The sequence below is a fragment of the Pelobates fuscus genome, chromosome 11, assembly GCF_036172605.1.
Source record: "Pelobates fuscus isolate aPelFus1 chromosome 11, aPelFus1.pri, whole genome shotgun sequence".
NCBI lineage: Eukaryota > Metazoa > Chordata > Amphibia > Anura > Pelobatidae > Pelobates > Pelobates fuscus.
Window position 1 is genome coordinate 114112083 of NC_086327.1, and position 27978 is coordinate 114140060.

The following is a 27978-nucleotide window of genomic DNA, read 5'->3' on the forward strand; positions in this document are numbered from 1 at the left end:
TCTTAAAAATGTATCCTTTCACATACTGGTCATGATCGTTGCCACAAATGGCTCTCATGCGTTTATCAGACCATGCCAGGCAGAACAAATATAGAAACATCTAATTTCCTAGCTAAGTAACTGGTCAGCAATACTAGCCTCTATTCTGGATTGTTCCTTAATCATTTCACTGTGTTTTTATTTTAGGGTGTCAGAGAGGACGTCATTGTCTGTTGGCCTTAAAGGTTGTATCCGTCTACTGGATGTGAACAACCAAGTGTACAACCTGCAGGAGGAGGGACCTGATGTCTTGTATGGGAGTGGGGTAGGAGAGTGTGGAAATAATCCCTGCCAACCCAATCCTTGTCACAATGGTGCAAAGTGTCAAATTAAGGAGGCTGAGATGTTTCATTGCCAATGTCTCAGTGGATTCATGGGTAAGTGTGTATTGTCTTTCCTAAGATTCATAAAACAGCTTTCTTTTTCCAACCCATCTTTTAGCCAATGATGCTGTTGTTGTTTGTTTGTTTTTTTATGTCCATCATGTGCCTAAAAAACCCACAAAATAGTTAAAAAAAAAAAAAAAAGAAAGAAAAAATGCACATTTAAGATTGACTTCCAGAGTCCTGTTTGCAGGAGAAAGTGATGGGAAAGGAAAACCAAATAAATGAAGACAATAATGGGAATTTAATGGACAATTTATTTTTTAATACTGCCTGTACCTTGAAGAGTGCGTTTTCCCTGCAATTTACATCTGTGACTAATCCTTAATGGTTCAAGCTTTTAAACAAGAATCTCAAAATTTGATGTGTAAGGGTGTGTATTCTGTGCTATTTCAAAAGATTCTTGCTTTTACATTTGTGAACGTTGCAGAGTTAGCTTTCATATTCCACTTACAGTTCAGCTATAGTTAAAATGATATGGTTCTACCTTTGTATGATATTGTGCATTTGTATTTCAATGTTGATGTGAAGATTGTGTGGCATCTTGGTGAGGTTTCTTTTTCAATGTCTCTGTCTGCTGCCCTTTCAGGCCCAACGTGTGCAGATGAGCGCAATCCATGCGATCCAAATCCATGTCACGACTCTGCCACATGCCTGGTCCTACCCGAAGGGGGAGCCAAGTGTGAGTGTCCAATGGGCAGAGAAGGAGAATTCTGCGAGAAGGGTAAGGAAGTAATTTATAAAACCCACTTAAGGGAAAGTTAGATTTGTTTCCTGCTACAATGTTTATTTTAGTTTAACTACTGCCCTATAGTAAAATCTTCACAAAGTCTTTGATTGCACTGTTGTTTCTTATGAGGTTGTAGAGAAGAGGTAGGGATGCTGAATTGATGATGTCATATTTCTAATTTGCTCATGGACCAATTAAACCACAAAGAACAAACTCATACTGGATCATTTTTTGGTGATAGCACCAGGAGCTGATTTAGCAATGATATTTTTGTGGACATACCTTGCAAGACATTTTAAAAAATTGTATCTGTAACACAGTAGACATTGGGATGAAGCCAGCATTCTATCGGAATGTTTCATATGCATGGCTGCCAGGTTGCTGTCAGTTAGTGACTAGTATCATGTAATGTAAAAATATATATACATTCCTTTCCTTTCTTCATTATCATCAGTCACTGACCAGGACCTGAGTGCTTCATTCTTACCCCAGTTTAATGGATATTCCTACCTACAACTGAAAGGCCTCCAGACATTTGCCACCGATATAAGGTATGTGATCTTAGCTCAAGGCAAAAGAAGACAGTGTTGTTATGAAGTTAGAGTTAGAAAATTTTTAAAGAGACGATGATTGATTTAACCTTAGTTTCTTCTATAGATGACATGGTTAAAAACAGAATGGATTTAGTTTGTGGATAGAATGTGATGTACATCTTGTGTTATGTAGTTTTATTAGTCTAGTGTACAACAATGTCACAAGTACAACTTATATACAAAATTAAACGTCTACCATTGCAATAGTAGTCTTGAATAATGTGCAGAGAAGCTCAGTTAACAACCATCGAATGTAGTCTCCACCTCGATGTCCTCTCAAGAGCAAATCACAAGTTCCGTAGATTAATTTGAATTTCATCCTCTTTTATTTTAGTCACCATGAAGGAACAGAACAATGTTTCATCCCCTAATTGGTCTTTGTTTTGACTGAAAGTAGAAATTGTAGCCATATTAGCCCAGTGATGCAGATGTAAAATAGCAGATTATAGTATCTTTAATACCTTTTTTGTATTACCTTGGACTTTCAGAATGACTAAAATAAAAACAAATAAAATTCAAGCTAACGTACGGTACTCATGTTTTAATGCTACGGTATATTGGCAGAACTTTGTCGCCTAAGCACCAGCTGCCTAACCCTCACTGCTGTTCTTACAATGAACTTCCAAGAGACGTCATCTGTCAGAAGGCAACAAGCAGTACTGTAGATAAACAGTTTCTGCCCTGTCTTTTGCCAACTGCCCTCAAAGTTGGAATCACGAGGGCAGGGGAGACAAGGAAGTGTGGTCAGGAGGTGGTGCCAGTTCCCACCAAAGGGCTTGTACCCAAATAGATTAATGAACAAAAATTAGCAAAGAAAAGGAAAAAATCCCCTAAGGGATATTCCTATGCTGGCAATAAAGTAACAATGACACCTAAAGTAACAATAAAAATTGTCTACATGTCCTAGGGAGTATAGCTTGGATGTTACAGGGAAAAATGTCCTTGTTATACTAATAATAGTGATAAATCTTTATTGAATCTTAACAAATAACAGGGAGACAAAAGCTTTCCCTATATCCACATATAGCTGTAGGCAGAGGGTACAGAGGACCCAGTTATTGTTTGTTGGAGAGAAGAGAAAATTTACTCTCTATTTCAGTGTGACCAACAATCATATAGTTCCCAGAATGAGTTATTGCCAGGTGCTGGGCTGGTAGAGGAATGTAGGAGTAAAGATAAGAAAAAATAAAAATTGTTATTGTATAAATTTCTTACTTCAAATACCTCTATGCTAGTCCCTAGTCTCCTGAAAACACCTTCGAGGGTGTTCTAATCTCAGTCTGAATCTGGGTATCTGAAAGAGCCAACTGCCTAAACAGCTTGAGCTTACTCGCTAGGATGAGCACGCAAAATAATAAAGAAAGGGTCTAAAAACCCATGGTGCAAATAAATATGATTAAGTGCATTGAGTGCATAAGTGCAAAGTGAAAAGAGTAACGACGAGCTTATCGCCCGACGCGCGTTTCGGTGTGTAGGAACACCTTCGTCAGGGGCTGAGCCCCTGACGAAGGTGTTCCTACACACCGAAACGCGCGTCGGGCGATAAGCTCGTCGTTACTCTTTTCACTTTGCACTTATGCACTCAATGCACTTAATCATATTTATTTGCACCATGGGTTTTTAGACCCTTTCTTTATTATTTTGCGTGCTCATCCTAGCGAGTAAGCTCAAGCTGTTTAGGCAGTTGGCTCTTTCAGATACCCAGATTCAGACTGAGATTAGAACACCCTCAAAGGTGTTTTCAGGAGACTAGGGACTAGCATAGAGGTATTTGAAGTAAGAAATTTATACGATAACAATTTTTATTTTTTCTTATCTTTACTCCTACATTCCTCTACCAGCCCAGCACCTGGCAATAACTCATTCTGGGAACTATATGATTGTTGGTCACACTGAAATAGAGAGTAAATTTTCTCTTCTCTCCAACAAACAATAACTGGGTCCTCTGTACCCTCTGCCTACAGCTATATGTGGATATAGGGAAAGCTTTTGTCTCCCTGTTATTTGTTAAGATTCAATAAAGATTTATCACTATTATTAGTATAACAAGGACATTTTTCCCTGTAACATCCAAGCTATACTCCCTAGGACATGTAGACAATTTTTATTGTTACTTTAGGTGTCATTGTTACTTTATTGCCAGCATAGGAATATCCCTTAGGGGATTTTTTCCTTTTCTTTGCTAATTTTTGTTCAACAAGCAGTACTGTGTGTAACATAGGTTGTACCTGTAAAAGATACAGTAGATTCTTCCTCTACACAGTTCAGACTGCAACAGTGTTCAAACATAATTAAAAAATCAAGAACAAAAGTGTAGCATCACTTTAAATGTACCTGACGTTTTAATTCATGGGGATTTTAACAGTGGAAACATAAAACTATTGTACAGCGCTGAGTTCCATAGACTCTTAAGGGGGTGTTTTTAACTATAACGATAGATATGGCGATCAGGAAGAACTGAAATGTGCATCTCTGTATATAAAGATCTGTATTGTTTTTCAGTGAAAAGTTTTCTATGGAAGTAGTATTCCTTGCCAGCAGTCCCAGTGGCTTGATCTTTTATAACGGGCAGAAAACCGACGGAAAAGGGGACTTTGTGTCCTTGGCTCTTCACGATGGTCATCTCGAGTATCGATACGATCTAGGAAAAGGAGCTGCTGTCATCAAGTACGTGATGGGGAACTTTAATTTTCTCTTTCTCCCACGCCTTTCCTTTCATTTGTTAATGAGAGAACGTAAGGCGCTGTCGAATCTATTAAGAGATTAATTTTTTTTCCTTTATGGTAGACCCACCATTATTATCAGCAGTCAGGGGGTTGCATTCTTAGCCAAAGACACAAAGTTCAGAGCAAGAAGTAACACACCCAGGCAACAATTACCCTCTATAATTAGAGACCGCCAAAAATGTAATACCCCAAACAATTTCTGATTGTTACACATAGCCATTTCAATTATTATAATCATGCACTCATTAGTACAAAATAAATGCAAAAATAATAGCTGGAATAATAATTGAACTACTGTGTCTAAGAATTAGTTTTTTTTTATTTTCAACTAGTAATATTCCATTATGTTCAATGTGCAAACAATTTGTGAATATAGCAATTTAATTGCTCTGAATGATGTGAGTGACATGAGAGGGACATTCTGACAACTTTATTTTGTAATGGAACATGGTCATAAAACTAATTAATATACATACGGCATGCAGGTTTTCCAAAACTGAAGTTTACTTAATTGATCTAGTAACTTCAGGTGAAAAATAAATACAATATAAGTATTGCAAGAGTTTTAAAATGAGGGATAAAATATGGTGTTATCCTTAATAAATGAATAACTCAGGAAAGGGCGAATGTATGGTTATAGGCTTGGCATTAGATTTATCGTGAAAAAATATGCATTATCTGGAGTCTACGAATGCTGCTATCCAATACGATATGCCTACTACTGGAAAACAAAAGGTTGATTTGTCACATAAATAAATACACCTGAGGGGGGTGGGGCCTAGCAGCCGAATGGAGTAGACGCCATTTCATACTACACCGGTACCTACATTATGAATCTCACAATAATCGGCCAAACTAAGCTACATCGGCCCCCAGCAGTGCTACCTGAGGCTGGGTGACAACCCACGGAGCACATACTTGCCTTTCTTCTGCGGATCGCAAGTTAAATCGACACGCAAGAAGTGGCGGACACACAGGCCCAGTGACTTGTTATTTCCTGGGAGACATGCAGAGTTTCTAGACGACTGGGCTCCCTACCCACCCACACCTGAGCGGAGCGGGTGGACAGAGAGGCCTCGACTGACCTGTCAGACGGAAAGGCCAGTCCACCTCGAGCAAGGCCTACCAAGCCTGTCCCATCAGGTTCAAATATACCCACAGCAGCACCAAACTTATCACCCTCCATGAAACAAGACATAACAGACCTCTACGAATGCGGACGCTGTTTGATGCGGACATAGTGCTAGTAAAGAAAAAGGTGCATGCCATCACGGAGAGGGTACAGACCACAAAGGAGGAGGTGACGGGCCTCAAGCAGGGCCTCACCGCATTGGAGGTAACTGTACAAGTACTGCTGACCTTGCAGGCTACCTCCAGCCACAAGGTGGAGGTCATGGATGATAGAGGCCACAGAAAGAACCTTAAAGTCAAAGGGGTCTCGGGTGAGGTGACTGCAGAAGAGCTTCCTCATATGATCCGACTGGTCACAGCGCTACCTGCCAAACAGGCGAGGTCGATAGTCCTGGATGGGGTGTACCGGATCACAAAGTCGCCAAGAGCGCCCACGGCCTCCCCCAGGGACATTATTGTGCGATTCCAATCCTTTGCCGACAAGCAACAATTCACGCAAGAGGCAAACCACCTTTGACATTTGAGTCGCACCAATTGACTTTTTACCAGGATCTTACCCGATCCACCCTACAATGGCGCACAACCATGCGGCCTATAACCCGGAGGTTACAAGAAGCGAATATATCATACTGGTGGACCACTCCACGGGCCTTAACCGTGCAGGTGGTGGAGAAAACCCACAGGATCACATCGCCCGATGAGGCAACTAAGTTCATGACAGCACTCACATTGGCGGAACCACAGAGTGGGACCCAGAAGCCTTCACATGAACTCCGCTGGGACGTACCAAACATCAGGCATTTTGTTCCCTCCGGGAACTGGTACTCAGTCACTTGACTAGCCTAGAAAAACCCGTTGCGCCCAAGGTCCTAGGGATGGGACTAGTTCAGTTATGTATTAGTTTAGATATGTTAGCTATGCTTTATGATTAGTGATGTCGCGAACATAAAATTTTCCGTTTGCGAACGCGAAATTCCGCAAATGTTCGCGAACGGGCAAACCCGGCGAACCGCCATAGACTTCAATAGGCAGGCAAATTTTAAAACCCACAGGGACTCTTTCTGGCCACAATAGTGATGGAAAAGTTGTTTCAAGGGAATTAACACCTGGACTGTGGCATGCTGGAGGGGGATCCATGGCAAAACTCCCATGGAAAATTACATAGTTGATGCAGAGTCTGGCTTTAATCCATAAAGGGCATAAATCACCTAACATTCCTAAATTGTTTGGAATAACGTGCTTTAAAACATCAGGTATGATGTTGTATCGATCAGGTAGTGTAAGGGTTACGCCCGCTTCACAGTGACAGACCAAACTCCCCGTTTAACGCACCGCAAACAACCGCAAACAGTCCATTTGCACAACCACAAACTCCCCATTTGCACAAGGTTGGATACCAAGCTAGCCATGTCCCGTTCCTTGTACTCACTGATGTCATTGAAGGTCTCTTCCTCCAACCAGCCACGTACAACACCAAGGGTCCCCGAAAGGTGACAACAAGCCCCCTGTATTTTTTTTTTTAAATGTACACTACTGTTACACCAGATATGAGTTGCACTGGTGTGACACTGTGCCCTGGCAGGCCCTGAAATGCACATGTGTGAAGGAAACTGACTGCTATTATATTACAGTCAAAAAAGGTTGTTTTTTTTTAAATGCAAGCTATTGTGCCCTCAAAACGTTCGTGTGTTGGGGTTCTGGAATGACGTGGGCCAATGGGAGCCTGAATCAACTTTTGGCACCCACTGCCCCTTTAAGAGCGAGCTCGTGACTCGAGCCGTGCTCCTAGTGCCAGGCGGGCCACGTGACCAATCACTGTGGTCAGAAGTCAGAAGAGGAGATCAAGCCGCATGCGGCTCGTGTGGAGGCAGGAGTGATCCAGCCACGCGCGGCTCAAGCTTAGGAGCCAGGTCGGTCCCAGGATAAGGTAAATACAGCCACAACCACTTATCCCAATCACACACCTTTCCTAACGTCCTATCCCATTAAAAGCATATTACCGCGCAGTGGCGTACATACCGGGTCGCAGGGGTCGCGGCTGCGACCGGGCCCGGCCCACCAGGGGGCCCGGCCGCCCCTGCGACCCGTATGTACTCACTGGGCCAGCCTCTTCTCCTGGGGGTCCCAGGAGCCGGCCACCTCCGGGCCCCCCGGGGCTGGCCCTGCTTACACCCGGCGGGCAGTCAGGCTGGCCGGTGCGCGAGGGAGCACTCTCCCCTGAGTTCTTCCTCTTCAGCTCCCTCACGCACCGCACTGATACCGGAGCCGGAAGATGACGTCATCTTCCGGCGCCGGCATCCCTATGCGGCGCGCGAGGGAGCTGAAAAGGAAGCACTCAGAGGAGAGTGCTCCCTCGCGCACCGGCCAGCCTGACTGCCCGCCGGGTGACCGGCCCCCTAGGAGCCCAGCAGCACCACTGGACCCCAGGGAATCCCCTCAGCACTCCAAAAGGTAAGGAGGCTGGGGGGATTAAATTTTAAAAAAAATGTGTTAGTGTGTGTGTGTGTGTTAGTGTTACTGTGAGTGTTAGTGTGTGTGTTAGTGTTACTGTGAGTGTTAGTGTGTGTGTTAGTGTTACTGTGTGTATTAGTGTGTGTGTGTTAGTGTTACTGTGAGTGTTAGTGTGTGTGTGTTAGTGTGTGTGTGTTAGTGTGTGTGTGTTAGTGTGTGTGTGTTAGTGTTACTGTGTGTGTTAGTGTTACTGTGTGTGTTAGTGTTACTGTGAGTGTTAGTGTGTGTTAGTGTGTGTGTGTGTGTGTTAGTGTTACTGTGAGTGTTAGTGTGTGTGTGTGTTAGTGTTACTGTGAGTGTTAGTGTGTGTGTTAGTGTTACTGTGTGTATTAGTGTGTGTGTGTTAGTGTTACTGTGAGTGTTAGTGTGTGTGTGTTAGTGTGTGTGTGTTAGTGTGTGTGTGTTAGTGTTACTGTGTGTGTTAGTGTTACTGTGAGTGTTAGTGTGTGTTAGTGTGTGTGTGTGTTAGTGTTACTGTGAGTGTTAGTGTGTGTGTGTGTTAGTGTTACTGTGAGTGTTAGTGTGTGTGTTAGTGTTACTGTGAGTGTTAGTGTGTGTGTGTTATTGTTACTGTGAGTGCGTTAGTGTGTGTGTGTTAGTGTTACTGTGAGTGTTAGTGTGTGTGTGTTAGTGTTACTGTGAGTGTTAATGTGTGTGTTAGTGTGAGTGTCAGTGAGTGTGTGTCTGCTAGTGAGTGTCAGTGAGTGTGTTACTGTGTGTGTCTGTTACTGAGTGTGTTTGTGTTAGTGAGTCTGTTTGATGTCTGTTAGTGAGTGTGTGTTTGTTTTGTAAGTGAGTGTGTATGTATGTATGTCGCTGAGTGTGTCTCTGTCAGTAAATGTGTGTGTCTGTTAGCTAGTGTGTATACGTCTGTTCGTGAGAGTATGTGTCTTCAGCACTTACCTTTCTCCAGCGCCGGACTCCCTTGGCGCTAGGGATCCCTCCGCCGCTCAGCTCCAAATGCGCATGCACGGCAAGAGCCGTGCGCGCATTCAAACCGCCCATAGGAAAGCATTACTCAATGCTTTCCTATAGACGTTCAGTGTCTTAGAATCGCGGAAGCTCCTCTAGCGGCTGTCAGTGAGACAGCCGCTAGAGGCTGGATTAACCCTCAGTGAAACATAGCAGTTTCTCTGAAACTGCTATGCTGTTAGCTGCAGGGTTAAAACTAGAGGGACCTGACTCCCAGACCACTTCATTGAGCTGATGTGATCTGGGTGTCTGTAGTGGTCCTTTAAATGCATGTGCATCTGCATGCACTGGTGTACATACCGCGGTCGCAGGGGTCGCACCCCTGCGACCAGGTGCCCGCCGCCATGTGTTGCGGCCCACCGGCCTGTGCAGAGTAAGCGTGCGGGGGGGGGTGGGGCCCACGGATCAATTTTCGCACCGGGGCCCCATAGGTCATGTGTACGCCACTGTTACCGCGTATTTAATAAAACAGATAGACCCCCTACTTCATCCATGTTACCGATCGATGGTTCGATATTCTGAGCCCTCTCTGATTTACTGTACACGACTATTCGATATTCCCACAAATTTTATATAGCATTTTATGTTTGTTTGAGACCACCTTAAAAATATTGGATATCGCTAAAAATCATGATCACTATATACTTTCTCTACAAACCCCTAAAACGAACCAAACTACTCATCCATCCGCTATACCACTTTATCCCACCTAGAACTAGTGCCCAGTTAAAATACTTGACTCTTACTTACCCACACTCATGCCACACACATTTCACCACTACTCTCACTGAATCCCTCTGACTACGGCTAAATTCATCTACTACATCAGAACACTACTCCTAAGATTGGGTTGTATTCATGTCTCGGGTCTTTCATTTAGAATAGGGGCAGCTTCGGTCTCCTTCAACACTGACACTCCAGTGCATATTATTAAAAGATTGGGCAGATGGAAATCCTCAGTCTACAACCGATATATTCCTCATCCCGAGAAAGAAATGAGGAAAGCTTTTAAAAGTTTGGCTTCGTAAATTTGATGCAATAAGTGTGTTTTTCTTTAATAAGTTTTCACCCTCTTTGCATGAACCCGATTTACATATATTACTAATATGTCTCTGAACATATATATTATATTATTCACTCACTCACTCTCTGGGCCGGCCTAAGACATCATGCTGCCTAGGTCCAACGATAAATGACTATGGGGGAATAATGCATAATAAACACAGGTTACTGGCTATGGGGGGGGATAATGTATAATAAACACAAGTTACTGGCTATGGGGGGATAATGTATAATAAACACAGGTTACTGGCTATGGGGGGATAATGTATAATAAACACAGGTTACTGGCTATGGGGGGGATAATGTATAATAAACACAGGTTACTGGCTATGGGGGGTAATGTATAATAAACACGGGTTACTGGCTATGGGAGGGATAATGTATAATAAACACAGGTTACTGGCTATGGGGGGTAATGTATAATAAACACGGGTTACTGGCTATGGGAGGGATAATGTATAATAAACACAGGTTACTGGCTATGGGAGGGATAATGTATAATAAACACAGGTTACTGGCTATGGGAGGGATAATGTATAATAAACACAGGTTACTGGCGATGGGGGGATAATGTATAATAAGCACAGGTTACTGGCTATGGGAGGATAATGTATAATAAACACAGGTTACTGGCTATGGGAGGATAATGTATAATAAACACAGGTTACTGGCTATGGGAGGGATAATGTATAATAAACACAGGTTACTGGCGATGGGGGATAATGTATAATAAGCACAGGTTACTGGCTATGGGAGGATAATGTATAATAAACACAGGTTACTGGCTATGGGAGGGATAATGTATAATAAACACAGTTTACTGGCTATGGGGGGATAATGTATAATAAACACAGGTTACTGGATATGGGAGGGATAATGTATAATAAACACAGGTTACTGGCTATGGGAGGGATAATGTATAATAAACACAGGTTACTGGCTATGGGAGGATAATGTATAATAAACACAGGTTACTGACTATGGGGGGATAATGTATAATAAACACAGGTTACTGGCTATGGGGAGGATAATGTATAATAAACACAGGTTACTGGCTATGGGGGGGATAATGTATAATAAACACAGGTTACTGGTTGTGGGGGGATAATGTATAATTAACACAGATTACTGGTTGTGGGGGGATAATGTATAATAAACACAGGTTACAGGCTATGGGGGAAATAATGTATAATAAGCACAGGTTACTGGTTATAGGGGGTATAATGTGTAATAAACACAGGTTACTGGCTATGGGAGGATAATGTATAATAAACACAGGTTACTCGCTATGGGGGGATAATGTATAATAAACACAGGTTACTGGCTATCGGGGGATAATGTATAATAAACACAGGTTACTGGCTATGGGGGATAATGTATAACACAAAAAAAAATGCAGCTTCAGAATTAATCTAAATTGTATGCTGTCTAGGAGGTGGGAGGGTCTGGGAGGGAGGGTCTGCTGCTGATTGTCTGGAATGTGTCTGCTGACTGTGAGGTCAAAGTTTACTCAATGATGTCGAATAGGGGGCGGACCGAACATCGCATATGTTCGCCGTCCGTGGCGAACGTGAACAAGCTATGTTCGCCAGGAACTATTCGCCAGCGAGCCATTCGGGATATCACTATTTATGATGTTTTCTTTATTTTGTAATTGACCACATTCTCCATATGGCTTTACGGCATCAAAGACGCTTCCCAAACCCGGGAAAATAGTCTCGCTACATAGGCAGATAAGCGGAGGGTAGGTGTAAAAGCATACTCCTAGGACAACATAAACGTGACATCAGCATAAACAGTGCGACGCTCTAAGTAAAGTAACATATTGCTGGCTGAAATACAATACCATCTATAGCCAGTAAGCTGGTTTGAGCAGGGCCCTCTTTTAACCTGTCGTTCATGTAAGTCTTCTTGTAATTGTCCTATTTATAGTTAAATCTCCCCTCTTATAATATTGTAAAGCACTATAGAATCTGTTGGAGCTATATAAATGATAATAATAATAACAACAGAGGTTGGAAGCCTTGGGAAAACGTGGCTGTAAAGTCTACTATATAAAATCAGAAAAAATAAGTACTCAGTAGACCACCCCTCAAAGCATGCAGGTCTCAGTAGATCATCCCCCAAAGCAAGACTCACTGGATCACCCCCTCCCCCCACCCCCTAACTAAGGCAGGACTCAGCGTATCATCCCCAAAGCAGGATTCAGCAGATCATGCCCCAAAGCAGGATTCAGCATACTTTCCCTGTTGCTAGTTTGTTTTTTCTTGTTTGTGTTTCTTTTTAAGGATAGCCTTTATATTCTACTGTGTCTTGCCAATGTTCCATTTGATTAATGAAAATACAAATAAATGTGCTTAGAAAATAATTCACATTTCCCACCATGTTACAGTGGCATTTTTTAGAATCTGGTTTTAACTTGGCCAATGCACAGATAAACATATTGTATACTGGCTTACGTTTGTACTTTGTTCCATAATTGACGAGTTTATATTACTATTTTTTGTTCAAGGAGCAAGGATAAAATTCAGCTTAATACCTGGATCAGTGTCACACTGGAACGAACCAGGAGGAAAGGGTTAATGCGAATCAACAACAAAGAACAGGTTACTGGAGAGTCACCGGTAAGATCTGAGTACATTCATCCAAGATATCTTCTTAGAATTTGTTCATCATATTGTCGTTGTATCACACAGATGTCAGCTATTTGTGGATTGGTAACAGTAGCAAAGGAATGCCTAATAAATAGTGTACAATTTGTAACTTAACTGCTTTTTCTCAATTGTGCAGCAATGAACATTCTTCCTATTAACTATTAACAATCCTTAGGACTGTCATAAAGCCAGAAGGAGATTGTAATTGCCCCATTTTGTACTGCATCCTAAGAGCAGGAGGGTGGGAGGCTGAATAAGTGTAATTGGCTATTTGAAAATAAATATACCAGCTAATGTCAAGTCTGCTGGTCTTGTAATGGAATTCCTTGAATCCTTATCTTAAAAGATATTGGACAGTAAATGGCACCACGTTATGGACAATAGCATTGTTCTAGACAAAATAGTTGCAATGTATAATTTATTTATGTTTGCACCATAACCACTACAGCCTATTGAAGGAGTGATGGTGCAAAGTGTCTTCTTGCATCATTCCCCCTGTTTGTGTTAAACCTTTTTCATGTGGTTTAAAAGACTGTGTCTGCACCTATTGCCTGGCCCCTGTGCGCTATCCATCCAACAGTGGACATCAATGATTGGCAGCTGGACCAATGCTACCTACACTCCCAGTGCTCGTAGCATAACATTGACATTCCAGGTTGAATGCATGTGAATGTGTTACCTCATTATCCACAGCAGGGGCGTTGGTGCCAGAAGAGCCCATTTTGGTCAAACCTCTTATGAATTGTTTGAAATTAACCTCAGATATGCTATGCACTATTACACATAACTGTAGTGATTATTGTACTTAGATTTCCTCTACAGTACTATTATTGTCCTTTTTGTTTTAATTATCTTCTGCTCCTCAGCACGGCTGTACACATTTAAAAATGTAAAGTCCATTGGTCACGGCACATACAGCATAGGATAATTATTTGCAACTGCTTATCCCTATCTGTCTTCTGTGTATTTTATCACCACAGTGTATGAATTACATGTAAATGTAGATGAAAGTGTCTTAACCCCTTAAGGACCAAACTTCTGGAATAAAAGGGAATCATGACATGTCACACGTCATGTGTCCGTAAGGGGTTAAGCTACTCTATTTGTGGACAATTAGCTCTAAATTTGTTTAATATTTTTTATGTTTTCTTAACAACAGCTCAATGATTGACGAAGATATAGAATAAGCCTACATCAGTTTATTTTAATACAAATCTAGATCCTATTTATCCAGTCAGTGGATCTGTTAAGATACTGAACTAACCCGTTATTTTGTATTTTTGTTTTTTATTTTGTGACATCAAACATTATTTGTTTAGTTTATCTTTATAGAAGGAGAGTTTTCAAACTATTCGAAAAGTGACTTTATGACCCAAAAACAATTAATTTACGCCCGATAATATCCCAAAAAAGATCCTTGAGAACAATTATTCCCTAAATAATCATATCTCACTTATCCCCGTTGTATCAATCCACATACTTTGTATTCCATGATTCTTATTTCTAATCACAAAGTGCGAAGCCTGGTCACTTATTCTGATTTCACTGTACGCTTTGATTTGTCTTTGAAAGGTGCCAATAAATTCTGAGAAGTAAAGTAGCGACTTCCAGAAAAGACATCGAAATGTATTTATTTTAAGTGTTTTAATTGACTTAAATCTCTTCAGACAGGAAAAAACAAAACAAAAAAAAACAACAGAATTGCTTCTAGTGACTGGCAATGAGCCACACAATTAAGAGAGAGTAATATGCATTGTGTGTTTGAGTTAAGCAGTTGTCTCTGGCTATCATGGGCTGGTGCGTTAATTGCCGCACTATACTCTGTTGGGACTGTTGATGTTCAGTGCGTATTTTTCTAAAGCGTTCTAAAAACGATGATTTCTAGATGGATGATGTCAGACACCCTTGCATGCCAAAGCTTTTACAATCCACTGATGACTTATTTTTCCTCTTCCCTTCCTCTCTCTTTCTTTGCTTCTTCTCTTGTTGCACTCTCTGGATTTCAGAAATCCCGTAAGGTAAAGATAAGCACATCTGTTTCATCCCATATCCCATGCGAACCTTCCATTCCAGCCTTTTAATAAACCAGTACTAGATTAGAATATGTTCCGTTGGGTATCTGTTCCCGCTCCCATTTTCTTATTTGTTTTACTTTTCTTCCTTTTTTTTCTTTTTTACATTTGTCATGTTAAGATTAAACATTTTTTTCCACTTTAACATTTCCAATAATCTCAAGCCATCCATCTTTGTAACTTCGCCAGCATCAAGTAGTAATTAATGTAGTTTTTTTTTTTAAATCTCTTTAATGGGGTAGAGTAATTCAAAAAATGTATAATAGATAAAGAAAATAAAAGAATGAATTTTTGGCTCTATTTAAAAAATATCATATGTTGCTCATTGTATTGCCAAACTATCTTAAAGGGGCACTATAGTTGTTCTGGTGAGTATAATAGCTTCCTTCAAGCATTTTCATGTAAACACTGTCTTTTCAGAGAAAAGGTAGTGTTTACATTGCCCCTAGGGACACCTCCAAGTGGCCACTCATTAGATAGCCACTGGAGGTGCTTCCTGGCTCAGTGCTGCACAGTAAGCAGCCCTGCCATTCAGCGACCCCACGCTCTGCATGGAGACACTGAATTTTCCCCATTGAGATGCATTAATTCAATGCATCTCTATCAGGAGGTCCTGATTGGCCAAAACAGCGTTTGGCCCTGCCCCGTTCCGATTTTAGCCAATCCAGTGCTTTCACCATGCTTTCACCATGGGAAAGCATTGAATTGGCTAAAAATCTGCAATTTTGATGATGTCACCACATTTTGACAGGGGCTAAGGAGGGGCAAGCCACCTAAATGGTGGGTTTTTATTATAGGGTCAGGAATGCATGTTTGTGTCTCTGACCCTATAGTGATCCTTTAATGTGGTGGCTTTGTAAGTTCATCCTACCAGAAGAGGGTTGGTAGGTGGATTGGCTGGATACTTGACAGATGCTGAAAGAGAAGACTTGAAATGGGTATTTAGACCTAGATTTAATTATTTTGGATAAGCTTTTTAAAGGATCACGATCTTTTAGAAAACAAGTTTAAAAGATTTAAAAAAGCATGTCCAAAGTCATTAAATTGAGGCCTTAGTTTTGAAGGTTTAAATGTTGAAGTTGAAATCCAGAAAAGCAATTTAGTAAGTATTGAGTCCAGATTTCTTTGAAGGAAATGCTATAGCTTTTAGTTGTGGAGAGATGGAGTTTAGTACAGTAGTTTCCATGTGTGAGGTTCCAAATGGGTTTTAAAACATATAAGTTTATTTTGGAACTTATTTTAAGTTAGACTTTCATATGATCAGGAGTCTCCCATAACACTGTTCTCACTGGAATCCACCAGAGGGCGCCATGTGCTTATCACGAATTACAGACAGAAGACAAACTTAGTATAGGTCCCTCCGAGTGGATATGTATGCCGGGCTTGTACCATCGCATGGTTCTGCTTTCTATTTAACACTCTGCGGGTGCACATTACAAATACATTGAACTCTTCGTGTGCAGTTTATAGTGTAAAACAGCACAAACAAGAGAGCATTCTAGCATGACTATGATAGAATAATGGCTGTCACACAGTGGTTATCTAAGTAAGTAGTGAAATAAATTACCAGTGAATTAGTGAACAGACAAACCATTGTCGAAAAACCATGAGCAGTGTGACGAACCACATGAACTACAAATAAAAACATGTATTATATTGTAAATACCTATTTACTCTAAAAAGTGCAAAAATCCATTTTATTTAACAAGCTTGAAGCTCGGCAATAGGTCTTTTTCTATAGGTAGTTTCTAACATTTTCCAACATCTATGTCCAATGTGTGATACGTGTTTGACCCTTTTTTTCCTCTTTTGCCTCGAAGGCACCGCATACTGCTCTCAATCTGAAGGAGTCTCTCTACGTTGGTGGAGCACCAGACTTCAGCAAACTGGCTCGAGCTTCTGCTGCTTCCACTAGTTTTGAAGGAGCCATACAGAAGGTAAGAGGTGACAGGGCAGTCTGCTGGCATTTACCCAGGGGATTTCTACATTGGTGCTCTAAAAACACACAGACAACCCCAACAAAGTTTATCAAGCTCAATATACACCACATTAAACATTAAAATGTGTTTTTTGGGATGCACAAGAAGGCATCCACCTATTTCAAATTTTCCATTCTACGTTTGATACACCCAGTTTGATTTTGTCTCTGATACCCCTCATTGACCATGTGGCATACTGCAGTTTGATAAAACATTCCCATACCCAAATTAAAAGGTCTTTTTTGGCAGTCTGGCCCATGAAGAACTTCCTAATTTCTACAATAATCAACTAGGCTTACTCTATTTGAAAATCTTAACATGGGGAAATAATATGAATAGGGAAACTAGTTTAAAGGGACACTCTAGGCACCCAGACCACTTCTGCTCATTGGAGTGGTCTGGGTGCCATCTCCCACTACTCTTAACCCTGCAATAATCTGCAATATTTACATTGCAGGGTTAACTCCACCTCTAGTGGCTGTCTATTAGACAGCCACTAGAGGGAACTTCCTGGTTTCTAGCACAGGAAACCTGTGCTAGAGCGTCGCTGGACGTCCTCACGCTGTGTGAGGACCTCCAGCGTCGCTCAAAACCCCATAGGAAAGCATTGAAATGATTTTTCAATGCTTTCCTATGGGGAGACGTAATGCGCATGCGCGGCATTGCCGCGCATGCGCATTAGGTCCCCTCGGCCTGTGGGCGAGATCAGTCTCGCCCACCGGCCGACGCAATGGATAGGAGGAGCGTCGCGGAGGCGGAGACAGCGGCGAGGGACATCGCCGCTGCCTCAGGTAAGTCACTGAAGGGGTTTTTACCCCTTCAGTAACCGGGGATTTGGGGGTGGGAGGGAGAGGGACCCTCCAGTGCCAGGAAAACGGATTGTTTTCCTGGCACTGGAGATTCCCTTTAAGTTTGTTCAGCAAAGGCTTGCTCTTACCAAAGGATGGATATAAACTATAAGTTCCTTTTACTTTTTCTTAAAATCAGATTTATGTAATGGAAATGTACATATAGGTTTCAATTAAACAGATGCAATTTGTATCTTGTAATACCTTTTTTATTGGACTAACAGAATTTTGTAATGACAACCCTCTTTCTCAAGTCTAAAGCATTTCTGAACAATTTTCAATTAATAAACACAAAACAACTTTCTAAGCTGGATTTTTACACCACTGACTTTGCAGTACAACCTGAAAACACAACTTAACTTGGTAAAATGTTTAGTAAAAATGCTTATTTTTATTATTTATTAATTTTTTTCTAGATAAATATTAAGGGACTCCCAATACTAAAGCAGGACAATATCCTCAATGCCATTGAAATTTCCACCTTCTCCAACCATCCCTGTACCCAAAAGCCCAACCCTTGCCAGAACAGCGGCCTTTGTGTACCCAAAAAGGAGACCTATGAGTGTGTCTGCCAGAGGGGCTTCTCAGGGGGACAGTGCGAAAAAGGTAAGGACTCACACCATTCCTTCATATACACAATGCATGTTTTGTTTTGTTTGTTTTTTTTTTCATTGTATTTACTTGATGTGTAATTTTTTATGGATGCAAATCTAATATGACTGGGGAAGTTGGAGATTGCTAAACTCAAATATTGAAAAACCTTAGTTGGTAAGCATGTCCATTTTAGAAACTCTATCAAGGAAATGGCAAGAATAACTGTGTATAAATATGTACTGTGCACCACCTGTCATTTATAAAGAAATGTGCACACTTCTCAGATATATAGCACTGTCCTAATTAAGATGGGCATAAGATTTCCAAACGTTATCTCGTAATGTCAATTTTTCCTCTTTATATATTAAAACGCTTAGAATCCTCTCAAAAGAATATGATCATTTAAAACTTTGTTCTTACAGAGGTTTAGCCACTAAATAGTGAATTGTAGTTACTTGAAAAACCAATTGTAATATTGAGTGTAAAATATACCAGCTGGGACTATAGCTGAGAAGAAGAATATTTCTAAATTGTCTATTTCCCCCCCCATATTTTGTAGTTACATTTTTAATTCACTATAATTTGGTGTTTGTGAGTAAATCTTGCCTTGGTGTATGTGGCAATAAAAAGTTTGTATTCCATTCGTTACATGTGTCATTTATATGTAGCTCACGTTGCAAAGCAGAATGAAAGTATTGATCAGTCTTGTCTTGTGGGATTTTGTTCTCAGTGACTATTGAGAAGTCTGCCGGAGAGTCTGAAGCCATATCTTTTGATGGGAAGACCTACCTGGAGTACCATAACGCGGTGACCAAAAGGTAAGCACGTCCCTTTGTTCAAGTATTAACCGTCTCTTCATAGAGCTCTCTCAGTAATGGTTTTAAGGCTTATTATTTATTTGATACCTAGAGTATGAAACATATAATGGTTTGGGGGGATACTGACCATTCCTGAAAACGTTTGACCTACATTAAGATGTGTTTAATCCCCTAAGGATTAAATGTTAGATGTTGCTCTTGTCACACTCTAGTCTCTCGTGCCAGTATGGAATGTGTCGTTTCTATCACCATGGCAACCTCGTGTAACCCTGCTGTTCTTAAATTAATAGGAAGTTTCCGTTTTGGAATGTTATCCTTAAAGAATAGGTTTTTATGACTGTAGATTCTAACTGGTCCTAAAGGACTTAGATGGAACCCATTGCCGTACCCTTTTCTGCTGGCATTTTCAGATCATTAATAACAAGACATAGGTGTACTAATAGTAAATGTAAAAATGTTACAATATCTGAATTAGATTGCTGTTTTTCTTATTTTCAAAGGCTTTATAGTGAAGTTCATTAGCATAAGAAGCCATTTTCAATCACCAATATTTGATGTGTAAAAATAAAAGGGGGGGGGGGGCAGGGGTGGCAGCTTGTTAAACCTGGTTGGGGCAGTCTAAAAAAAATCAACAATGACCATTACCAAATTAAAAGAGTTCAAAGTTAAAATGTCCATTTATGTCATACATCGTATAGCTTTACTCCAACTGTGTTAAACTGCATTTTAAGAAAACAGAAATTCCTTCCAAAGCATCAATTGCCAAACTACCATCAAATGCTTTGTTATTACAGTACATGAAATATTCAATATGTTGGGATGATAACTTGTGTTCTACTCATGTGCACAGTTCATACACAGGAAACATGGTCTGTCTGCTGAATTGTGTGTCTTGTTCTGTGCTACCAAACTGGACTATAAAAGGGAAACTGGTCTTATAGCCAACAAACATTCTTTCTTCTATTCATGATTTGCTGCCTCTAATATTTCTGAAATTAGAAAAACAAAAAGGAGGCGAATTTATAAAGTTGAACAATTGCCACGGAGACCAAATAAACTAGCAGGAACATTTAATGGTTTGCTATTGTGAGTTTTTTCATGTTTAGAACTTTTTTTTAATCTTTAAATTTAGAATTTCTTTTAAAAGGTCTCCCATAGTCTCCAGTCTCTTGGAAGTTCTCGCTCATTGTAAAAGCAGTTTGTGCTCTAGAACATATGGTTGCCAACCTAGACATATACAGTCTCAATAAACTGAGAATTTAAGGTCAGTTTAAAAATCAAGGTAAAAAATCTAACTGTCGCTATGCTTTAGATTTTGCTATTTTCACCTTAAATTTGAAATTCACTTTCAATTCACTTTGAATTCTCACTTTAGTGAATAACCTTGATAGAAATTCTTTAAAGAAACACTAGAGTTAGGAATACAAACATCTATTCCCAGCACTCTAATGCTGGAGTAGCAGTTTAGGTCCCTGGCTCTCCCTCACATTGGAGATAAAATGTTTTTAAGTTACCTTTTCTCGCCCTATCTCCCTGGCTGAGACCGGCTTTGTGTAGAACTTAAATATGAAGCACATCTTGTGGCCGTCTGAGTGACAGTCACTAGAGGTGTTACTAGGCAGCAATGTAAACACTGCCTTTTCTCTGAATAGGCAGCCTTTACATTGAAAAGCCTGCAGGGGCAAGCTATAGACACAAGAACAACGTCATTAAATTGTAGTGGTTCTGGTGACTATAGTGCCCCTTTAATTTAAGCATGCCTCATTGCTTTTCTATTGGGGTAATGATAAAATCTTTACGTTGTTTGTGCATTGGGGACAGGATTGGAAAGCACTACTCTAGAAGCGCCTACTGGTACCGCTGATATTGCCATAGCTTAGTAATGGCTAACTTTGGCACCACAGTAGGCTGGTTGAACAATATGGGAATTGCAGTTTACAAACGTCTTTGGTGCCAACATTCACCCTCACTCTCCTAGCCAAAAAGACATGGAGCCATTGACTAGCACAGAGCTATATATCCTGCTTTCCCAAATAAACATACGGTATATATTTTTTTGCTGATAGACTTAAGTCAAGCATTTTACTATGAAAAACCCAAACAAAAATATGCATAAATAGATCCACTTGCTGTAAGGTATAGCATAGTATTAGTGTACAACATAAGAAACAAAGAGCTGTTAAATGCAAAAATCTCACGTGACAGTTCAAAACTAAAATAAGTATAAAACAAGTATATTTATATGTATACCTTAAAACAGGGTTTTCGGGTCAGGATTCTCACCAGTTTCCCTTTAATGTGCCAGTAAATGTCAATGTCTGTTAGCTTTTGTCTCTTGTCTTATATGTGTCTGTGCTGTTCCCTTGTTTTCAAGCCAACTGACTAATGAGATACCTGAGTAAGTAAACCTTCACACATGGTCACCAATCCACGCTTCCATGTATGTGTCCCATCAAATGTGCTTCCGTGGTCTGTCTAATGTGTATATATACTTTTGTAGTAGCAACCAGCTTTTCCACACCAGCTGACCAACATTAGTCCATGTTCCCAACGCATTCATCATACACTCACAACACATTCCGAGTGGCCTATGACCAAAATGTTATTGGAATTATTTTATTTGTTTGTTTTTGCTACGAATATCTTTTATTGTAATGTTGACATGCTACAATGTATCTTCAGCTCTGTCTGGATACCGAACCCAGAATGTATCTGTTTTTTTTGAGTAAGAATGAAAGGGAGAGAGAACGCAAAACTTCTGTTATCTTTACAATTTCATTTTGCCAGTATCTGCTATTTTGAATCCATAGAAGCACTTCTTATAGGCAAATGTTGAGTTACTTCCACTATTTGTTTTTAATTCTTTTTCCAAAAATTGAGTTGATTCTGTAGATGAAATTATCTTCCGTCACAAGTATTTTGGCTTCAGGAACGCTCTTGGCAAATAATTAGAGTTGTAATAAATCTGTCAGTCAGACAATAATTAATGCACATTTACAGCAGAGTTAAATGTTAATTTTGATATGTAATCCTTAACCTGAGCGTAAACATTTACTAAACAATACGTTTCTTATACAGCCTGTTTGCTCTTTTATCCCCGGCCCTTTCTGGACTTGGTCAAACCGGCTATTGATCTGATGTTAGAAAGGTCACTACATGTAGACTATTTACGAATGATTTCATGTAATTGCCTTCACGGTTGAGGATTATTTTATAAGTATTTTTACCTATGTCGGATGTGCTTCACTATGTGTGCACTTGATAATGATAGACAGACAGACTTTTTCACAAACCAGATCAAGTAACTGTAAACACGCTCCCATTATATAAATATATATATTATATGAACTCCAGACACTGAATGCATCCAGGGCAATTGTTGCAGACTCAGTCGGGATGGCCAAAGTGGATTTGGCTTTAACTAAATTTGAGAATAAATTCTGCCATTTTCACCAGATTTTGACCATCTGGCCAAAGTCCGGTGTTTAGTGAATTATCCTGAAAAAGTCCGCCTCCTCAGTTCCTATCCTGCCATAATCAAACAAATCACACCCTACTGTAAGGTCCACTCCAAACCAAAGTGAAAATGTCAAAATTGCTGCTGCCTCACAGAGCCAGGTGATCACTGTTCTGGAGAGACTCAGTGTGAGTTCACCTCCTTAATATATAAGGGAATAAATAGATAGGCAGGGATACCAACACAATCACCCTAGAGAATATAAAAAAAATACTTAATTCCTTCTTCCTATATAGAATTAGTGTTGCAGGTCCCAGAGAAAAAAGGGAGATAGCATTTTGTACATTGGCACTTTGTCAAAGTCTTGTCTTTTGTGAAGTGCCCATATAAAAAAAACACGTCAGATCGTCCTTATCGCTTTTTTAATATACTCTCAGGAGCAGACTTATTTGGTTGACGTCCTTGTGCTATTTATTTGTTGCTCCTTGTCCCACCATATCAGTAAAGGGCCGAATTAATGCCAGCTGCTGAAACTGTAACTCCAACGATACTAGGGCAGGCCAGAACATGTACAGAAACTAATATCAAACAAATAATAACTCTAATAATTTTTTTTTTTTAAATAATGTAATCTAAAATATACATAACACTCAAGTGTGTTTAATGTTTAAATATTGCCACTAATCATTTGACTTTTGTTGACCTTGTGGGTTTATTTTGATGTCCCCAGAAGCCCTCATTTGCATTATTTACCCAGAATGCACAGTTTGTTGTTATACATCCTTTCTACAGACCGTGGTTTATATATATATATATATATATATAAGTTAACAGTCGTGTTCCTACACATACAAGATACAAAACTACAAGAGTGAGTTATGGTATATCGCTTTATAGGAGCTCTGTCATCACAATTTTATTATCATTTTACAACACTTCAAAACCTGCCAAAGTCTTCTCATAAATTTCAAATCTGTTCAGCAGTTGAGTTTTTATATATATAAAAAAAAGGGAATAAAAGATTTAGAAGAAGCCCAGATAAGGCTTTATTTATGAAAAAAAACATTTCTACTTCCAGTATTGAGGAACACTGGGAGATAACCAGCTCCCCAGTGAATCTGATTGGCCGCTTGCAATTTATGTATTCAACTACACAACTTTCCTTCTCATTTTTAAAAACAGTAACTAATAAAAGTATGGTGTATATATATATTTATTTTGGGGGGAATTTAACGTGAATTCACAGTGAATTTTGACTGCTAGGTGAAAATATACAAATTGGGAAAAAATCCTGGTTAGCTTTATTTTCAATACAGCTGTTTAGGTCAAAAATATGAAACTCGCTTTAACCTCACTTTGAATTCTCAACCCCCTGTGGGATTTAAAAATTTGATTGCAAGTCTGCAGGGTCCATCCAGACCCTGGTCACATAGCGAGGTTAGATGAAAATAATATTTTTTGATTGCCATAAAAATAACTGTTTGCGATGATAGAACTGCCACTTAGACTCATCAAGGAGAGTAAAACTTAATGTTACGTTAGCTATAAATATCCACTACATCACTGAGGCTATATCATTTTTAGTTTAGCATTTATTCAATAAACTGTGAATTATGGTGAATTGAAAACCAGATTACAAAAATTCAGTCTTAAAAAGTTGAGTTGGAAAGTTTTCAAAAATACAGGCTTGTCTATTTTAGCCTACATTTTACCTCTCGGTCTTAAATACGCTACTATTCACAATGAATAAACCCCCTTTATAACACTAACACTGTTTACGTTAACAAGCAGAGTTACCTTGTTAGTTCTAAGCAGTAGGTCCTGTTTCAGCGCAGATTGGTTAGACTTTTGTATTTTGAATTAATTGATCACATTGCGTCTAAAAGCTAAAAGAGAACTATTCAACTGCACTTTAAACATTCACATCTTACCCTGTGACTATTTCTTTGTCTGTGCACTCGATGGATTTATAATAATATTATTTACTTACATACAGCAGATAGGGTATATATTATATTACGTGGTTTCATTTATATTATACTCATTAAATCTGCCACCTTTAAAAGACATTTCATGAAGCACACGGATCACATAACACAAAGGATGGTTACATGACAAATATCGGCCATTACCCTCTGTTCCTTAGAGATCTGAGTCAAATTTAGCAAACAAGATTAGGACGGTTGATACTCTGCCTCCGGCACTAACTAGGGCAAAATGCTTAAATATGCTGCTTTATCTTGTTATTTTGACAAGTGTCTTCTACAACGCACCTCTATTTGCATCTAGAAAGATATGAGTCAAATACTCGTCAGCCATTCTTATTAACCAGCGATTTGCTGGATGTAATGTTCGAAAAACCGCTATTTTGGCCGCAACGTTGCCATTTACAGTATTACTAACTAAGCTAGCAGTTAGGGAATTGTCAAGATTTTACCAGGTAACTAGCGATTCCAGGGCAATATTCGCCTCTTTTTCTGATCTGTGTTTTTTTTTTAAATTTGTTATTCCCTTGTTGACTCCTAAAAAAGCACTTTTTAATGAATAATTATAAATGGCCAGTTTTCTAGAAATTCACAATAAATTTCACATTTTAGACTAATATGGCCGAACTGGAAAAAAAGTTTGCTCGCTATATTTTTTGTTTGACAGTTGTGGTTTAACATTTGAAATTTACTTTGAACCCCCAACATTTTGCACTTTAGTGAACAACCCTGTGTGATTTCTAGTAGCTATTTTGTTTTTCTTTTCTATTTTTCTTCTTTTTCATATTTTTTTCTCCATTGGCCTTTGCTGTTGAATTTAGGATATCCAGAACTCTGAACATGGCTTTATACTAAACTGCGAATTGTTGGGGGAAAATCCAAATTAGTCAAAATGGAAAATTCTGCTGTTAGCTATGCTTGCAGTTTGGCTGTCCTGCCCTAAAATGTTAAATTCACTTTGAACTCCTGACATGTCATATGTGTGAATAACCCTTCTTCTAGTGTGTTTGTGGAACTCAACGCCTGGAGTCCAACACTTATATCCTATAGCAAGGGTAGGCAACCTTTGGCACTCCTGATGTGGAATACAACTACCATAATGCTCTTTACACACGTAATTCTGGCAAAGCATGTAGGGAGATGTAGTTCACAACATCCAAAGTGCCGAAAGTTGCCTGCCCCTGCTATAGCCTTGTTTAAAGTGGACAGGTTTAGTGCCGCTGTGTCTGGGGGGTGGTTTAATCTCTTGCTAGTATTTCTGCTGCTGCTTACTGCATGCTCCCACTTTCTTTCTGCCTCTAAGTCCTGACCCTGTGGACAATCCAGACGACCCCAGGTAAGTTCCCATTGCCTGCTTTGTCTGTCGCTATGTCGTTCTGTTTATGAACCGTCTCCAGATCTCATTGTAGCTATGAGCCGCTGCAGTGCAAGGGTTAAAAGATCCCGAATGGTCGCTCGTTCTGAAAAAGAAAACAGTACAAAATACATGTGGAGAGAGGCCTGTTGTTGGCTCCATTATGTTATCTTAGACAACTATAGCCATGCTGTTGGGTAGTGCATGAAAAGTGATTGTTCTGTAGACACGTACTAAAGGAAGAAATGTATGAAATCTAGGATAATTGATAAATGAACTGTCTTGATTAGGCAATGCAATACCTTCCCACAGCATTCTACTGCTACTTAATACATGTAGAGCCCTTTTGATGTCCTGCCAGGAGAGCCAGCTTTATGTTGCCGTGTAGACCTTGTATGACCAATAGGTGGCACATGGCCTACATAGCAGTATCCAAAGGAACTTTGTACAATGCCTAACAAGGCTGAACAATGTATAGGCAGATTCTACATTACAGTGTGGCTATAATATAGTCTAAACACTACGTAACATTCCTCTGAGCCGTTTGTCTGTGCTGCTGTATAATGACGGCTTAGTCTAAGTAATCTTTTAGGAAACAGGCAGATAAATAATAAATTCAGATGGAGACGTAGAATGGGGAAAAAAGGCCAAATACCTTTCATCGTGTATCTGCTAAATATGTGGGGAGGTTTTATTTTTCTTCCATGTAAGCCAACATTATTTGTAACGTTACAATTAACCATATACTTTACCAAGAATCAGAAAATGATTTTTATTTATATAGCACCAATATATTCTGCAGTGTTGCCCAATGGTTCTGTTTATGTATGATTTACGCAAAGTATAAATCCTCGGGGACCCGTTAACCCTTTCACTGCATTTTAAAAGGATACAATAATGAGAAAATACACAGTGAAAAGAGTGATTTATATATATTTATATGTGTATATAGATATATATATATAATATTTACATATATTATTATTTTTTTCTATATGACTTTAGAAATGTATTGTTAAATTAAGTACACAACAGCTGAGTTATTCAGATGGTTTGAACCACTCTTATAAAGCCAGCTGTTGGTAGACTTGCCAAAGTGTTTTGTTCACACTTATGTCCTACTTTGAAACGGCTGATTTAGTCCCTTGCGGAACTTCCCCTAGTGTCAGCTGCTGCAGTGTGGGTGGAGGTATCTTCTTTTGTTAATACTGTCTAGGGAACTAGCTGTGCATCAACCTCATGGGGACCATAGTCAGGCCTAAATATGGAAAGTGTGGAGGCGGTTTGTCTTGTTGTGCGTTGTCATGTCTGTGTCTGTTGCCGATGCTTTAAATAATTGTTTATAAATATATTCAAGTGTGTAAAAATAACATGGAGAGAATATTTTTTTTTTTGTGTTAGTTGAATGGCTGTACTTTGTCTACAAGTTGATGTTAAAGTGTATTTTTATTTTATTTTTTGTCTCTGTTTAAGAAACTTGGAAAATGTCAGTAAAAAGATAATTAATACAATGTAGCAGTCTGTGATTGCCAGATTCCTTTGAAAATCGCAGATGTACAATCGACAATGATCTTTGCAGGAAATCTGGTTTTATCAGGACAAGAACATGGGAAAATAAACTTTTATTTAGAAATATTTTCTGCACATTGTCTGTGTTGTGTGATTTATTGCTGTAATTTTTCATCTCTGCAGTGAGAAAGCTCTTCTCTCCAACCAGTTTGAATTGAGCATCAAGACTGAAGCCACTCAGGGTCTAATCCTATGGAGTGGGAAAGGAACAGAGCGTTCAGACTACATCGCCCTTGCCGTGGTTGGCGGTTACGTCCAGATGACGTATGACCTGGGCTCCAAACCTGTTGTTATGCGGTCCACGGTACCAGTTAACACCAACCAGTGGATTCGTATCAAAGCAGCCAGGTGAGAAATAGGCTATGAGAGAGAGGGCACGGAAAAAGAGATTGCCAGGGAGACACCATATTTCGGCTCTAATCTGCTCAAATGTAGGATCCTCGGTCATACAGTGTTTCAAAAGACACTTCCTAGAAAGGTTGGCAGAATGTTATTTTAATG

At 39.7% G+C, this 27978-nt stretch overlaps 1 protein-coding gene across 11 annotated transcripts in view; it reads left to right on the forward strand.

Moving 5' to 3' along the window:
* AGRN (agrin) overlaps positions 1-27978 on the forward strand; it is a 379838-nt gene that overhangs the window by 340789 nt on the left and 11071 nt on the right. For 5 of the 11 annotated variants that reach the window (XM_063436018.1, XM_063436020.1, XM_063436019.1 and 2 more), the window contains 9 exons: positions 187-416; positions 1012-1146; positions 1607-1703; positions 4248-4412; positions 12660-12771; positions 16694-16810; positions 18117-18306; positions 19025-19112; positions 27601-27825. In XM_063436018.1, the coding sequence (XP_063292088.1) occupies positions 187-416; positions 1012-1146; positions 1607-1703; positions 4248-4412; positions 12660-12771; positions 16694-16810; positions 18117-18306; positions 19025-19112; positions 27601-27825 (1359 nt within the window). Of the gene's footprint in view, positions 1-186; positions 417-1011; positions 1147-1606; positions 1704-4247; positions 4413-12659; positions 12772-16693; positions 16811-18116; positions 18307-19024; positions 19113-21486; positions 21511-25857; positions 25891-27600; positions 27826-27978 lie in introns of all 11 variants that reach the window. The other 6 variants (XM_063436014.1, XM_063436016.1, XM_063436015.1 and 3 more) reach the window with 2 other exon arrangements.